The sequence below is a fragment of the Melanostigma gelatinosum genome (assembly GCF_949748355.1).
Source record: "Melanostigma gelatinosum genome assembly, chromosome: 12".
Lineage (NCBI taxonomy): Eukaryota > Metazoa > Chordata > Actinopteri > Perciformes > Zoarcidae > Melanostigma > Melanostigma gelatinosum.
The window spans coordinates 8,385,564-8,401,636 of NC_136645.1; the positions used below are offsets into that span (position 1 = coordinate 8,385,564).

The following is a 16,073-nucleotide window of genomic DNA, read 5'->3' on the forward strand; positions in this document are numbered from 1 at the left end:
TCCGATTTCACAGCTCCCCCTATGTTTAGGAGGAAGTACTGCATGCTATGTGCATATAAATGAACTACAGACAAGTGGACGTTCGTTGTAGTGCATGTTCATTACCGCAGGGGGCGCTGTAGTCAACGTCCCTTGTCACCATCGTAGTCGAGCTGTGTTGGCGGTACACAGGCGGCCCAGAGCGGGACCCTTAAAAACAAAAACACCTCACCGTGTGCTCTTGTCAGCTCCGGGGTATCACTTTAACGATAAATTAGGCGTTTATATCTAATTTCTTGAGGATGAGGACAAACTTTTGTAATATCACGTAATCTCCGCTCCAGTAACTCGCTAAAAAGAGGACCAAAACAACAGAAAATGCCTCCCAAGAAGCAACAGCTGAGGCCGACAGCAGCCAACGTATCCAGCTCACTGGACCTAGAGTCGGAGGACATCAGCCTAGAAACAACGGTGCCCACCACCGAGGATGTCTCCTCGTCCGACGAGCAGCGGGACGGCTCCCAGAAGGTGACCCGCCAGCTGATCGAGAGGAAGGAGCTGCTGCACAACGTCCAGCTGCTCAAAATTGAGCTTTCTCAGAAAACCCTGATCATAGACAACATGAAGGCCGACAACATGTCCAAGGTAGAAGGGAAGGGAAGCTGCACAGTGTTTATGTGGATATGTGGGCGTGACTTATCACAAGTTTGTCCCCAGTAACTGCCATCTTTGTTGCAGTAATAGTCTTGTGATTGTGTCCGTGCATTGTGTTTTATATGTCAGACTGAGGAGCTGGAGGAGAGGCTGAATGATGCTCTACATCAGAAACAAGTTTTGGCCCTGAGACTGGACAGCCAGCTGAAACTTACTCAAGAGGAGAACAGGTGAGGACATGGTTGATGGACAGTGAAATCCAGGCAGATATACTCCAATGTGATCTCTCTTTCTTTCTTTGTCTCTCTCTCATTACTATATATCTAGCCGTACAAACACATTATTGACTTCCAAGTAAACTCTGATTTAAGATCACACACACTGAGGCAGTTAAGATGAAATCTGAAAAGTTGATCCCATCAATCGGCCGGTAAGCACAAATGTAAACTGCGCTGACAGAGATTGTCATCACCAGGAAGCAGCAGGCTCTGCGTAAGCAAGAGATGGAGGCCATCCTGCTGAGGCAGCAGCAGCTGGAGGAGACCAACCGGCAGCTGTGTGAGAAGGCCGGAGAGCTGCGGAGGTCTCTCAGGGACCTGGACGTCTCTCAGGACCGGTACCAGGAGCTCCGCGACCTCCCTGACGACAAGGTCTCCATACAGGAGTATGTAGCTGTAAGTATGGGGGGGCGGGCTCTCCCTAGTCTTTACACCACCTTGTCGGACCAGAGAGACACGTTATGATCGAGGGCATGATGAAGCTGACATGGCGACCCTTTCTCTGTGTGGTTAGATGCGTTTCTACGAGGTGGTGACTCCTCTGCGGTCTCACCTGGCTGAGCTCAGTGTGAAGAGAGACAGTTTGACCGATGACCTGAATACACACAGAACCCAAATGAAGTCGCTGATGGAGGTACGGCACACTTACACTCCACCTCTATGTTGTATTCGCTCATCTTTCTGGATATGAGGTCCCTTGTTTTGAAGCTAAGCGCATTGTTGTATTCTGTATGTTTTATCACCATTTTGTGTTCATGTCCATTTCACATCTGTCAAAATCATAGACGTACACTGTAAAGTTCAACTCAACATAACTTTGAGTTGGTGAGCACGAATATAAGCCCGCAATACCAATCAGCTGCATTCTTTGCATTGTGCAAATGCTCCAGAACAAACTTTAAACACACTTTAAACACACAATCACTCCTTCAGGCATTGAGTCACATATTTATAAAGCATAGGCATGTAGAATGCAGAAAGGGTCAAGAGGTTCAGTTACCTTTTAACCTAACTATGAAAACGTGGAAGACACAAAAGCCACCTGAAATATCTTCTGTTCATGCTAGATGTGTCTGTTACAAAATGTCCATTTTCACAGCCTGCAGTGTTTAGAATGAGAGTGGTGTGATGAACCAAAATAAATGCCATCAAGTCAGCAGGCGCCGCCCTGCAGGCATAAATGACACGTTGATGAGATAATAACCCAACATGCTGAAGGCAGCGTAGGAATCTGGCAAAAAAAACAAACACTTACTCACATCCAGCAGGTACATTACCCATCAGCTCAAGATGACTCCACAAAAAGGTCGTGATGTTCACAACATGAATGTGCTATTAGAGAATCGGCAGGGACTGTCACGGCAGCATGAGGCGAGATGCTTGTGTAAATTTTCTTGACGGGTATTCTTGCAGAATTCCTACCTGGAAAAAATGTAGGCCGACCAAAATGTGGAGTGTTCAGGAGGTATAATGACCTATTATGCTTATTGCATCGTATAACTAATGACGTGAAAACTTGTCTTTGTACCCACAGAGCTACGAGGAGGAGCGGCGGCTACGTACCGAGCTGGAGTTGAGGAGCCAGAGACTGACACTAGAACTGGCCGATACCAAACAGCTGATCCAAGAAGGAGATTATCGCCGGGACAATTACCCTGCCATCAAACGGTGTGTGTGTGATGAAGACGAGGGTTCTGCTGTTGCAAGTTCGAATGCATGTTAACCTTTCACACTGTGGTTTATAGTGAGCGTGACAGCTTTGAGGCAGAACTAAAGGACTTAAAGAGAAGATATGAGACACTAGACGTGACTTACACAGCAGTGACCAGAGAAAGGAACACACTCAGCAAAGAGGTGCTTCACGCACACCTACACCGACCATTTTGCTCCATAACTCTCACTGAAGTCTCTTTGAGTGTACTTCATTCTGTAATAGTTCATTTATTTCCCTCCAGGTGGCAACGTCGCAGCAGTCAGTGACTCTCCTGCAGAAGGACAAGGAGTATCTACACAGGCAGAACATGGAGCTCAGTGTCCGCTGTGCACATGGAGAAGACCGCCTGGAGAGGCTGCAGGTTCGTACAGTTGATCAGCCCGGCGGCTCAGCTAATACAACAGATGTTCAATAACAGGAAGGAGTCTTCTAACGTGCTCTCACTTCCTGACTCTGTGGTCTAGTTGCAATTAGAAGACACTAAGAAGGCGAGGGAGGACGCCTACGAAAAATATGTGGCATCCAGGTTAGACTCGGCTGTTTTTACACCAGCAGCCAATATTCTAGTGGTTTTAATGTGGGAGACCTAAGATGTTCCAATCTTTTTTTTTACAGAGACCGCTATAAGTCAGAGTACGAGACCAAGTTGAGAGAGGAGCTGGAGAACATCCGGCTGAAAACCAGTCACGAGATAGACAATCTGCAGAGAACCTCCAGGGAGATGTACGAGAGGGAGAACAGGTATCTTTTTTTATTATATATAACTCTGAACGTTAGTAAAAACATATCAGCGGCGCTATTCAAACTTGAGGAAGTTGCACATTTTGTTAACATTATCTAGCTAATGACACAAGGCCTGTGTTGTGTATCTAAAAACAAGTCTTTCCTAAAAAATCAAGTGCAGATGTTGTCTGTTATGTTCTTGCAGGAAGCTTCATTCTTATTTATTAAATGTGTTGGGGAAGAGATGAATTGTGCTCACACCAGCAATCGTGAAGACGATGACTGACTCTTTGTTTTCAACCGCTCATCTCGCATACAGTACAGCGTCAGTCAGCAACTGAAACGATGAATATGCAAACATTTAATAAGAGGAAGAGCTGTGAGCACAGGTACTTTCCAGTAGCATCAAAATAAAAGGAAATAGCAACATGACTTCAAAAGAAGAAAAGCTTTTTTAATTATCGACTGTTGTGTTTGTGTTATTGACCAGGAACCTGCGTGAGGCCAGAGACAATGCGGTGCTGGAGAAGGACAGAGAGGTGTCTTCTGAGAGAGACACTCAGTCCAGATATGACCAACTGCTGGAACAGTGAGTTTTTACCCGAAGATGTAATACACCTGTCCATACAGTTTGTATCGGTGTGTTGATGTATATCGACCGACGGGTACTTTTCATTTTTAGTCTTTATTTTTCTGCTTTTCTTTTATGACTACAACTCAAACAGTGAAGTTTGAAGTGTCAGTCAAAAAGTTGGTTCACCAGATTTACACGAAAAGAAAAAATAAGAAAAAACACATTTTCTCACTCACTTCTCGTGTTCTCTAGCCATGCAGATGAATTGTATTTGTTTATTATAAAGGTAATTCTATTCACCTTCTTTATCTGTGGGACAAAGGCAGAAAACAAAAACCTGGTCAAATAAAACCAAACCTATACCGTTAAACCACCAGAAGGAGAACGGTTGGAGCGTGTAAACAATAAATAATATAGTAGAATCTGCTTTATGACTAACATACAGTTCACCTCACAAAATACTCCAGTTCTACTTCTCAGTGTTCACCATTTCCCTGATCTTCAGCAGCTACCTGCAGACCCGGCGCCTCTTTTAGACACTCGAGTGAATAAATAATAAAGACGAGATGTCGCGGGTTCAACCGCTCCGTTGGCCTTTTAGAAGTCAAACACGACTGCTGCCTAAATGTAGGTCACTGGCAACGCTATACATCAGGGACGGAACTCCACCTGAGGGCAACTCTTGAACTGACAGACAGTAAACGGTGTGAATTTGAAGTATGGCGTCACGTGCTTAAACCACATAATTTCCTCATCCTTGTAGTGTGGTGTCTCTAAGCAGGCTCTATAAAGCAGGCTTCATAGTGACCTGGCTCTAAATGTATCTATTGCTGTACCATGAGCTTACATTCAGTTTGAGCTTCTTCTGTATTTTCCTGCAAGCCGTGAGCTTGTTGTTGCTCCGATGCTGATGTGTGAGCCAGCGGCAGTCTGTCATTAGCGCATGTTGTGGGAGCTGCAGGGGTTTTGGTGGCTGTGGTTCACCGTCTCTTACTAAAGATCACATGAATGCTTCGTGTGTGTGTGTGTGTGTGTGTGTGTGTGTGGGGGGTCAGAAGTCCACTGAAGGTCAGTTTAGTAGCAACTGGTGTCACTGGTCTGGTCACAACTAACCGCTTTGAATTGTAAGGCCCTCCTCCACAACATGGGAATATCTCGCTTCCTGAAGCGATCCGCCTCCTCAATGCGTCACAGGTTGTACAAACGAGCACATGCACTTTAAGGGCACGAGAGCCATCTGGTTGCATGACTGTATTGATGGTACGGTTGCTGTAATTGTGACAGTATGCTTTTTGTTGCGTGTGCTTTGTGATTATGTGATTGTAGATTTCGTCGCTCAGCGCACCGAAACAAATTGAAAATCAACTGCGGTTGGTACGGCAATAAATGACTGAATCTTAAGCGAATGTGAATCTGAAGGCCGGCTGCCATTTGGAAGTGAGATGGCAGGTTTGAATTCAAAGTGAGACAGCATACTGTGTAGGACTGAAGACTATTTAGATGCTGAGGAAATCCCCTTCAACTGTGACTAAGGATTTTAAATAGCTTCTTTTTTAGACTTGCTTCATTCTTCTTCTTCTTGTGCTTGACAAAACCGGTGCAACGATTAAGCTGAAGCTCGTTTGTGTTCTTCCGATTTTTACACATTTTAATGTACTGCCGCTTTTAAGTGATTTCCCGATTCCCAAACATCCTCCTAGTGATTTGTATCCAAGTTGCTCGTCGCTATCTCGGCCTCGGGGCAACAGTGCCCGTGTCAGTCCAGCCTCAGAAGACTCCTCAGGGTCACGGCCTTGTATGAAGTTTCAAAACCTGCGTGGAAATTGCAACAGATATATTGTGAGCCGTGCTGCGCACACGAATAACAGAATTTATTTCAGTCAGCCTCCTGAACAATGTCTCCTGTTCGCGCTGTATTTCTGCTGCATACACACATGTCTGCCGGTGAATACATTATATGCATTTGCATCTGATTTGTCTCTGAACACATTTTGGAAACCTGTTCTTCGTATTGAAAGAAAAATATGTTTTTCCACAACACATCTTAACTTAACTTTCAGTACTACGGAGCATTTTTTATTTACACTTTGTTTCACAGTATCGTATCTGCAACCAACAGGCAGACAGAGACGCACGTACGCAGCAGCAGCAGCAGCAGCAGTGTCTCTTTCCTGGGTTACTACTACATACCAGTCATTTCTCTAGATCCAAGCTACCAGCTGTTGATCTTTCTTCACACACCGCTCTCGCTCTCGCTCTCTCGCTCTCTGCTGCGATCACATTCCCCCTCTGCGTCACATCGCAAGCCAGCAACGACAGATGCGATCCTCAAGCCCTTAACCCCTAACCCCACGCATGCCCCTATTTTTGGGGCAAAGAATGAGGCGGACAAGCTTGAAATGGCGTCAGATGATTTGTAGCATCGAGGAACCAGCTTGAACCTCGGCACTCTGTTACAGAATGCTGGCCAACAGGCTAGTTACGGTGATCAACATGTCCAAAACAAAGACGAAGTATGTGTTTTTTCACCCCTCCAGCAGACCTAAACTTAGCTGTAATGAGATTGCCTTTGGGATAACCCCGAGTCAGGTGCTCTGTAGCGGTACATACTGCTATTAAAATGTAATCTGAAAGCAAAGAGAGAAACGCACTCCGGTGAAGCAAGTTGCTTCTCTTTTTTTTTTTGGACCATCTAGCCGCCATTAATAAAAGAAGGCAATGTTGACCATGTGTACATGTCTGTCACTGTGAGCACTCAGCTCAGGCCCGCGCTCCGTGGATGATGAAATCCTATCAGGTCAGCTGTAATGGAGAGTTATTAATATTATCCAACCAACCTGTGTGTGTGTGTGGAAGAGCACTGGGCTGAAACAAACGTTGCCTGTCTGTGTTTCACGTGTTTGGGGAGGTAGAACTAAAATGTTTGGCTGCCTGATAAACAATGACCAACCATAGATTTGCTTGCGATGTTGTTGAATGACATTAGAACCAAAACTGTAGAATACGTTCTATCTCTTTTTTTTTTTAAATTACTGAGCACCCGAGTTGAAACAAGTTTCTCTTGCTGCCAACTACGATCATGACAGATGAATTAAGCAAGAACAAACGTCGCTGGGAGGGCCATTAGTAATTGCTCTATCGCAGCCATAAATATTTAAGACCTGCTTTCCTGCTTGGTGACATATAGCACCGCTGGAGTTGCCACGCCCACGTTCCACAAACCACTTTGAACATTTAAAAACTGCTAAATAGTCCCTTCCTTGCCAATTTCCAAACAAGTTTGATTGTGCCTCGACATAAACGAAGGAATGCATTGCAACTTTTGTTTTGAAACCAACAGGCATGCCTGAGCTCAACCAGCGGCGCAGAGCTGAGGTTACCTTCTGTATCCATCTGCACCAAAACACATGACCTCACTCTTTTGAACACACCTACTCACGTTCATGTTCAGTGAGGTGTGTGTGTGTGTGTGTCTCCGCCCATGCAGGTTTCGTCAGCTGCAGCTGGGTACCGACAGCCGCGTAGCAGAGCTGTCCAATCAGGCCAAGCTGCACTCCTTCGAAGCGGCGCGCGCTCAGATGGTCAAGGATGAGACGGCCAAGGCGCTGGCCCAGTGCCAGGTGGAGTGTGAGAAACAGCAGAAGAAGCTGGAGGTACCCCTAAATACCAGGACAGAATGAAGATGTTTTACTTGTTGCGGTACACCCAGTAATTAGTTTATCTCTTCATTTGTGCGTGCCTCTTCCTCTCATCATTTGATTTCAGCCAGTTCACATTTATTGTTGGTTTTAGATAGATATTAAATGATAAACAAGCCTATACATCCGTGCATGTGTCGTTAACAGATTCCCCCTTTGTTCATTCATATTCTACATTTTTAATAGTAAGCAATAAAGAACATAACTGGGCCCATATTTACAGATTGACACCATGAGTGTTTCTTGGTGTCCAAGTTGCTTACTTGCTGTAAACATCACGTGAACGAATACAAGCGAAAATGCACAACCGGTGCGTGAGTCGTTGTTGTGTTCAGGGAGGAGTCCATCCGTAGTGCTTAAAGATTAATGCTCCACTCTCCAGCCAGTCTTTGTATGTCGGTCCGGCGGCTCCATTCTTATCTCTGTCCACTGTAGCACACCCATTTATACAAGAAGTTAATTGAGTGCAGGTTGTTCTTGATGTCTGGATGCACTTAGCCGAGGTTCACCTCTTCACCTGTGTTTAACCCCGTCCTGCTCGCCAGAGGGAAGTGCACGGTGAAACATGCGTTGTACATGATCGTGAGGGTCAAAGATCTTTTCTCTTTTTGACCACACCGTGAATGAAGAGCTAGTTTAGCGTTTGACTTTGTTGTTCAGCTTTGATTTTGTTCCCGTTCTTTACAACAGTGAGGTTTAAAGCTTTTTGTGGAATAAGAGTCGTCCTTTCATTTAGATTTTCTTCCCTCCCTTTTTTTTTTGCTTTCACTCTCGTTGTCTTTTTGTCTATGCTTGTAAATGTGGGGAAATGAGGTAAAGGTCAACATTACTTTTCACATTTACCATGATGGCAAGCCTAACAGGAGTTTCAGTATAAGTAACATCAAATATTTTCTCTTTAGAAATTGACATGAAAATTGAGAACATTGTTAGTTAGTTAGTTATAATAGTGCGGCAATATTGTCTCAACAATGTTTCTCTTTTTGTTAAAACAACTTAAAATAAAACAATGTAACACAACTGGGGGCTTGCTTTGCGTGTACAAAAATTGTAAAAAAAAATGCAAAATACAGTAAAAATAGGATTCCATCTTTTTCAACCGGCCACCACAGGCTCATTGGCTCTCTGTCTCCCCCAACCCCTCCCTCGCTCCTCTCCTCCTGTCCCTCAGCTCCTGACCCAGGAGTTTTACAGACTGCAGACGTCATCAGAGAAGCGGGCGGCGGAGCTGCACGCTCAGAATGCCGAGCAGGCGTCTCGGCTGGAGACGTATGAAAAGCTGGAGCAGGAGTTGGACCAAGTCACCATGCAGGCTGCTGAAAGTAAGAACAGAAAGATGAAAGCACAATCAAACCAAGCACTGCTTCCTTCAAATGCCTTGTTCTGGCATGAGGGAATGTGTCTCATGATATTAACAGATAGCACAGTACTGGATTAAGATGTAGGGATCGCTATTCTCTATTTGTAGTGAAGGGCCTTGTGACAGTGGCTGGAACACAACAGGACAATAAAATCACCCACACGTCGCCACATTGTTATCATAATGGTCCTGGAGATATGTACGCAGACAGTATTTGTGTTTCTGTCTGTTGCCAGTTGAGAATGAAGAGGAGGCCGAGAGAGTGCTGTTCTCGTACGGCTACGGAGCCAACGTTCCCACGACGGCTAAAAGACGACTAAAACAGAGGTACAGCACACGATGCACTTCACCTTTCAAGGAGAGGAGGACACGTAATACGAGATGGCAACAAATGAACGCTGGAATTTGCTCACATCGCACCCGTGTGTGCTTATTCCTAAATATACTGGATTCATTAAGAAATCCGCATGCTAATATAGAATGGTTTAAAGTGCTGTGTTCGTGTGCTGATATATCCGGTGGAAATTAGATTTGTGCCAACAATCATTTGGTCGTAGTCACCAGCTTGTTGTTGCTTTTGTTTTTACCGTGTGTGTGTGTGTGTGTGTGTGTGTGTGTGTGTGTGTGTGTGTGTGTGTGTGTGTGTGTGTGTGTGTGTGTGTGTGTGTGTGTGTGTGTGTGTGTGTGTGTGTGTGTGTGTGTGTGTGTGTGTGTGTGTGTAGGTGTGTGTGTGTGTGTGTGTGTGTGTGTGTGTGTGTCATCATGGCAAAATGTGTTCCTGGAGACACCTACTGTAAGGGGAACCACCACAGAGGCGGTTGTGGGTACTTTGCCAGCTGTTTATATTTCTATCTGTCTGTCTGTCAACACATTTTGTCACCGTGATAGCGTCACAATTGTGAAAGCTGCAGGTTGACTTTGAAGATGTGTGTGTGTTCCAAGCAAGGGCACCGCATTCGTACTCCACACTTTAATTTGAAGCATGTATGCGCAGCCCAAAAGCTCAAACTGATCCCAAACTACCGGTATTGTGGTTCCACAAACAGTAGGGCAAACAACATGGAGGTACACGCCAGTGTAAACCTATTGGTGTTGTCATGTTTTGGAATTTCCACGACTGTGTTTGTGTTTGCGTGTCGTGCAGCGTTCACCTGGCCCGCAGGGTGCTGCAGCTCGAGAGGCAGAACACGTCTCTGAGGAGAGAGCTGGACAGACACAAGTCACAGACCGGACAGATATCTGAAGAGGTAAACACACACACACACACACACACACACACACACAGCGTTCAGGTGTTCGCCTGCCTCGAGACCATTATTAATGGGATAAAGTTTAATTTTAAGAAAATGTAAAACATCCAAAGCTCTGCAAGTCAGTGACAGCAACTCAGATTATGGTTATTCCACAGCCTCTATCAAAGCCGTATGATTTATTTCAGATGTTTTTTTTACCAAAAAGCAAAATAAAACGAGCCCGTGAGGTCGGTCACCACACGTATCATCAAACACACTCCAGGATTCCCTAATGAGAGTGTCTTCTGCCCTTCTTTTATTTCATTTTTTTTTTCAGAAAATGTGTGGAAGTTAAACAATTGTCCAGCCACTTCTCTGAATCGGCTTTCAAAGCTGTGCCAGGAAGATGACAGGTTGTTTTAGAACAAACAGCAGACATGCCAAGTCTTTGTATGAGAAGAGCGAGAGGTTTGTCTTGGTGCGTGTCACACTTGTTGCCACAGTGCCAAAGGCCGTGACGGCCACGCTCTTCACTCGCCCAACAACCCAGCAAGCCAGTCGTTGTTGCCTTTTGTTTGGCATATTTTGTGCATGTGGGTGCAATGCTGAGACTTTTGCTTTTGGAAGTGTGTATTTTGTCCGTGCGTGACTGTGTGTCTGTGCCAAATTCGTGAAACCGAAGTCACGTGTCTATTTCTCATGCCTTTGACGCTAAAAAAACAAAAAATCATCCAGTAAGGATTGAAATCGTGAGAGCGACAGCTTGGGCAACCAATGTGCTTGCTTTGTTCCCACTCTTTATTATAATCCCAATGAGGAGAGAGATTGCGCAACAATGACTAGAGCGGCTGGGCAGGTGTGAGATTAAATAAAACAGCTATTCAACTGTCAGGTGTGACTGACTGACTCTCGCCTTGAATGCCTCATAATGCATCAAACGTGAAAGAAAAGGGTGAAAAATTATTCACTATGAAGGGTGTTCACCACTTTAACCACCCACACAGATGCCCCACCCTCCCACCCAGTTCTGCTCACTATACTTGCTGGCTGTAAAAGTGGTTTAATGTGTAACGCCCTGACTTTATCTATTGTTTTTGCAGATTCTAAGCATGATACTTCGTGACTAATATCTTAAAACACACGGAACATTCAGCCTCTTAAATGAAGGATCGTCAAAAACACAGTAAAAGTGCTTTTCTGACAGTGACTTCGAGATTACGAACTTTCACTGTATTTCAACTTCATGACTTCATACTACTACTTTTAATAAAAAGGAAACAACTTGGTTGCGTCTTCATAAAAACTCACATTTATTGGCACTCCGTATGACATCAGAGATAAGGCCGTGGTTGTGAGTCATACATGTTATAATATTAACCACATGTAAAGTCGGACTGGCCGATACTTCTATCCCGATACAGGTCATTCATATCTCACGAACTATATTTATCATGATATAGCAGGTTTTCTGATAATTCAATAAATAGTCTAACGGCCTATTTTTGTATACTCTAGTGTGAATTTAATATTTGCCAAATGGAAAGTTGGAGAGTATTTTCTCATTTAATTAAGAACTTCAATGCAAAGTGAACGCAACAGTTTCAAGCGAAGTTATAGATTATAGTAACATTCCTATTATTTCAGTACATTGAACAGCATGGTGACAGGTGTGTATTTATTTTAGTTGCATCATGCGTGACTCGCCACAGTTTGTGAACTGGTTAAACTTGTGGAAAAAAAGGATACACCTGAGTCTCAGGTGTATCATTAAGTGGGGCTGAACAAAAAGGGACCTCCGTTAAACCTGACATTGTGTCATTTTTAATGATTGCTCAATTATGCGCATATTGTGTGTTGTGTCCTCAGCTGTTGGCTGCCAACCAGCTGCTACAGCAGACACAGCAGCCCTATAGCTACCTGATTGAGACGGTGAGACAAAAGGACACACAGATCACCGCGCTGAGGGAGCGCCTCACCTCGCTTGAGGACGATGTCAGGTACATGTATAAAACGTTCCTTCACAAAGAGGACACGCATGGCCTTTTCAAAAAAAAGCATTGAAGTCAATTAAGTGTTGTGCTTGGTTACATTTAGTGTTTTGTAATTTACTCATCATGGCAGCAGGCCATACCTCTCCACCCTTGTGCCCAATAAATTCGTTTTTCACATCAGAACACTGTTGCTTCCTGGCCCTAACCTAAATCTTCCCTCCCCCCCCCCCTCCCCCCTCCGTATTTTCACCTGAGAAATATGCAAACTGACAGACTACAGGTTTTCTCTTGCTGCTCACTACCGCTGAGCTCTCACCTGGGGCAAGCATCGGAGCGGAAGAAATTCTTCAAAATCCCCAACAGCTTCTCAAACCTCCCCATGTGACAGTTCTATTGAAGTGTTCCTGTGGCGATGCAGTGATATGTGTTTCACAGCAGAGACACAGACTCTCACTGTATGTACTTCACTCTGTCCGTGTTAAGGATTAATTGTATTCGCGGTTTGTTTTGTGAGATCACAGAAAGAGACATTCAGATTGTAATGTATACCACACCTCCACACCTGGTCCTGTGTTGACCCTAACCTGAGCCCCCCCAAAGCCAAATAAATCTCTTATTAACAAAGGATAGCTGCAGTATTCAGTATATTACACTGTTTCTTAAATCTGACGATATCATCTCTTTTAAAGAATCTCTTAAACCGTAAATCAGTGATTCAAGTATCACATGACCTCGTAAGTAACTAGGATGTTGATTTCATTCCTCACAATATGTTCAGTAATGTTTTTCTATTAACCTAAAATCTGCTCTCTCTCTCTCTGCATGTTCTTGGGTGCAACCCCAGTTCTCTGAGGAAAGAACGGACTGCACTGCAACAGGTGAAAAACAACATGGCCGCCGATCTGGAGAGACTCCTCAACCACCGAGAGGTACACATGATGACGATGTCCGCTGCTGTTTTTCATGTTAGCTGTGTGACGTTTTCGACTATGATGATATGTAGTTGTGACATCGGCGTTTAAAGTCTCTCGTTCTGTTCCAGTGTATTCGGCTGTTTCAAAACGGAAACAGGAAATTCCAGCGAAACCTTCTTTTGGAAAAAAATATTTATCAGGAAAACCACCATGTTGCAACACATGTCAGAGTACCGCCGTTGATGCTGTAACAGATTCAACCGCTTCTCCCCTTTTCAAACTGTTGCAAAATATGAAAACCTTTTTTTGTTATGCCTCCGCGCCGGCAATAGCATCTGGTCCATTCTAGTGAATTCTAGTGAACGGGAATTTCTTGAGATTTGGCAAAAATATCCACCTGGACTCGAGGATGAACTGATTAGATTTTGGTGGTCGGTCACTGTGACCTCACAAAACACATTTTTTGGACACGACTCAAGAATTGACAAGCTAATAATGACAATTGCACATAAATGCCTAACGGGGAAAAAATGATGAAGTGATACACTTTTGGACAGACGTGGATGAAAATTGCAACTTGACTGAAGATTGACTGAGATTATTTAAATCATTGATTCATCTTTCGTGTTTGTTTGTTCTATAAAACATCAATGTTTATTAATTTGCTGAAAAAATGACAAACAATTAATCGATTATCAACATGGCTGCTGATTCATTTTTTACTAATCCAGTGATTCCTAAACGTTTTTCACGTCAAGGACCCCCAACTGACACAAATTAGACCACAGACCCCCTTTCGATAAGCTTTTGTCCCAGGCTCCCCCTTCTGATAGGGTTATGCTTTTAGATGTTTTATTACAGAAGATGTATGAATGACCAACTAATCGTTCTGCCGTTGATTCACTGTGTTGCAACACTTCCTTCAAGATTGCGTGTGCTCTTATGTGCGTGCACGTGGGAGTGTGTTCCTCAAGCCAGCCGTTTGCTGTTCAAAGTATGTGCCCTGTCACAGACAGCTGTTCCTCAGCTTGGCTGTTTGGGATGCCACCGGTGTGTGTGTGTGTGTGTGTGTGTGTGTGTGTGTGTGTGCATGTGTGTGTGACATGCCAGGGCTCATGTCCTCAGGGGTGATAAATAGAACCGTGAAATGGCCCAGAGTCCTCCCCTCTGCCCCGCTGCCGCCCCTGCAGACCCTTGAGCTTGTTGAACTTATTGCAAGTCGTCCCATAGTTGGAGTTCAGCAGACAAACATGTCATCAGAAAGCAGCAATAAACATTCCTGGAAACATACGTTTTAAAGCAAATGTTTCACAAATTGTTGAAATAGTATTGTCAGGTGTTTCAATCACACTAGATATTTTTAATACATTTATTATATTCATGTTTAGTTCACCTGTTTGACAGAGTTTCTGTCAAAAATGACCGGGTGATTTATTTGAGATATCTGGCCTTTTGGACGCTACACTTCCAGTTATTTCTCATGGAGATTCTTGTGTATTGTTTTACCCTCGTGTCCCTATTTTCATGAACCATGTTGATTCTTTAGGAGTTAGCTGTGATGAAGCAGGTCCTGATCAGCATGGGGTCCAGACAGGGAGATGCTCTAAACCTGTTGGAAACTGACAAAACTGCTACGAGGACCTCTGGTGCAGGAAAACACCAGTCCAAACAAATCCACAGGACCACAGAAGAAGAGTCACCAAACAAACCCAAACCCACTGTGTTCGTAAGTGTCTTACTTAGCAACTCCCTATATGAGTCACACCACCTTAACCTGCCTGGACAGAAGTTCAGACAAAGGAGCTCTAGGGATTGACAGGAAATGATGAATCATATTTTATCATTTAGTTTCATATGAGCTTCCTACTGTTGTCAGCTGAGCAAAGATATGCTGTAGTATACATCCTTGACTCATGTAAAAGTTACATTGGTGAGAATATCTTAACAATCCAAACATCTCCTGCTGGCATGCACTTTATACCTTTCTAACCATCATTCTTCCTCTCTTTTTCTTTCATTTGCAGACTAATAAAGAAGTTCCTGATTGGTACAAAAAGACGAAGCAGAAACCCAAATGAACATTACTTTCTGTTACTATCGGTGCTATTAATTCTCATGGCTTTAACAATCGTGTTCTTTTTTTTTTTTTTTGGATTTTTAAAAGTCAGCAGCGTTTGAAATACAAAAGCAGAAACTGTTGCTGGTGTCCGAGTGTTTTGTTCTCATCCGTGGTTACATATTGTTCAGAGAGGATAAATTCCCCGCGTACTGGTCCAAAACCAGAGGTATTACCTTCCACCGGGTACACATTCCTAGCTAACTGACTGCCCAAACATTCCTCTTTCTTGGCAGTGGTTTATTTTATTAGGTCTGTCTATCATTATTTTCTCATCTTTTCCAGGTTTGCAGATACTAGTGGCTACAGACAAACAGCATTGCAGGAACATTAGCCTCTAGTTTGCACGAGCGGAGGCTCCTTTGGCTTTAAATATAGACATAGTAGGCATACCGTTATCATTTCAGCCATGTTCTTATCGGTGTCCTATTAAACTCGACCAGAGGACGGCTTTAAAGCTGTTTTATTTATTTTTTGAGCCTACAATGCTTTCCAATACACCACTTTGTTTTCCTGTTATATGAAATAGCTATAAAAATGCAATATATTAGAATGTGTATCAGTTGTGTGAATTATCAATTCTTTGTACAAACTGAGTCGCCATGACAGAAGGAATTTTAGAAGCTTAGAAAATAAATGAGTTTGATAGCCTGCATTACAAACTGGAGGTGTGGGATTTGAAACAAGCGTGCATTTAAGAGGCTTTGCGGGGTCTAATGAGAGACTCACTTGCTGAGTCCTTACTGCCGCTCCAATTTTGTCTTTATGACATGCTGGCCAAAAAAAAAAGTTATTTTATTCATATCATATTTAGAGGTTTATTTTACTATGCTTTATCTA

At 43.7% G+C, this 16,073-nt stretch overlaps 1 protein-coding gene across 1 annotated transcript; it reads left to right on the plus strand.

Annotated features, from left to right (window-relative positions):
- Positions 1–357: 357 nt before the first annotated feature.
- Positions 358–15,280, plus strand: pibf1 (progesterone immunomodulatory binding factor 1; the record flags this gene model as incomplete). Its single annotated transcript, XM_079279830.1, has 18 exons — positions 358–624; positions 763–863; positions 1,109–1,307; positions 1,426–1,545; positions 2,446–2,579; positions 2,657–2,765; positions 2,867–2,986; positions 3,090–3,151; positions 3,241–3,366; positions 3,839–3,937; positions 7,410–7,575; positions 8,792–8,942; positions 9,217–9,307; positions 10,125–10,227; positions 12,079–12,209; positions 13,048–13,132; positions 14,664–14,843; positions 15,142–15,280. 18 exons carry the CDS (start codon positions 358–360, stop codon positions 15,193–15,195), a joined length of 2,298 nt encoding a protein of 765 aa, XP_079135956.1. The 3' UTR covers positions 15,196–15,280.
- Between the last annotated feature and the right edge of the window lie 793 nt (positions 15,281–16,073).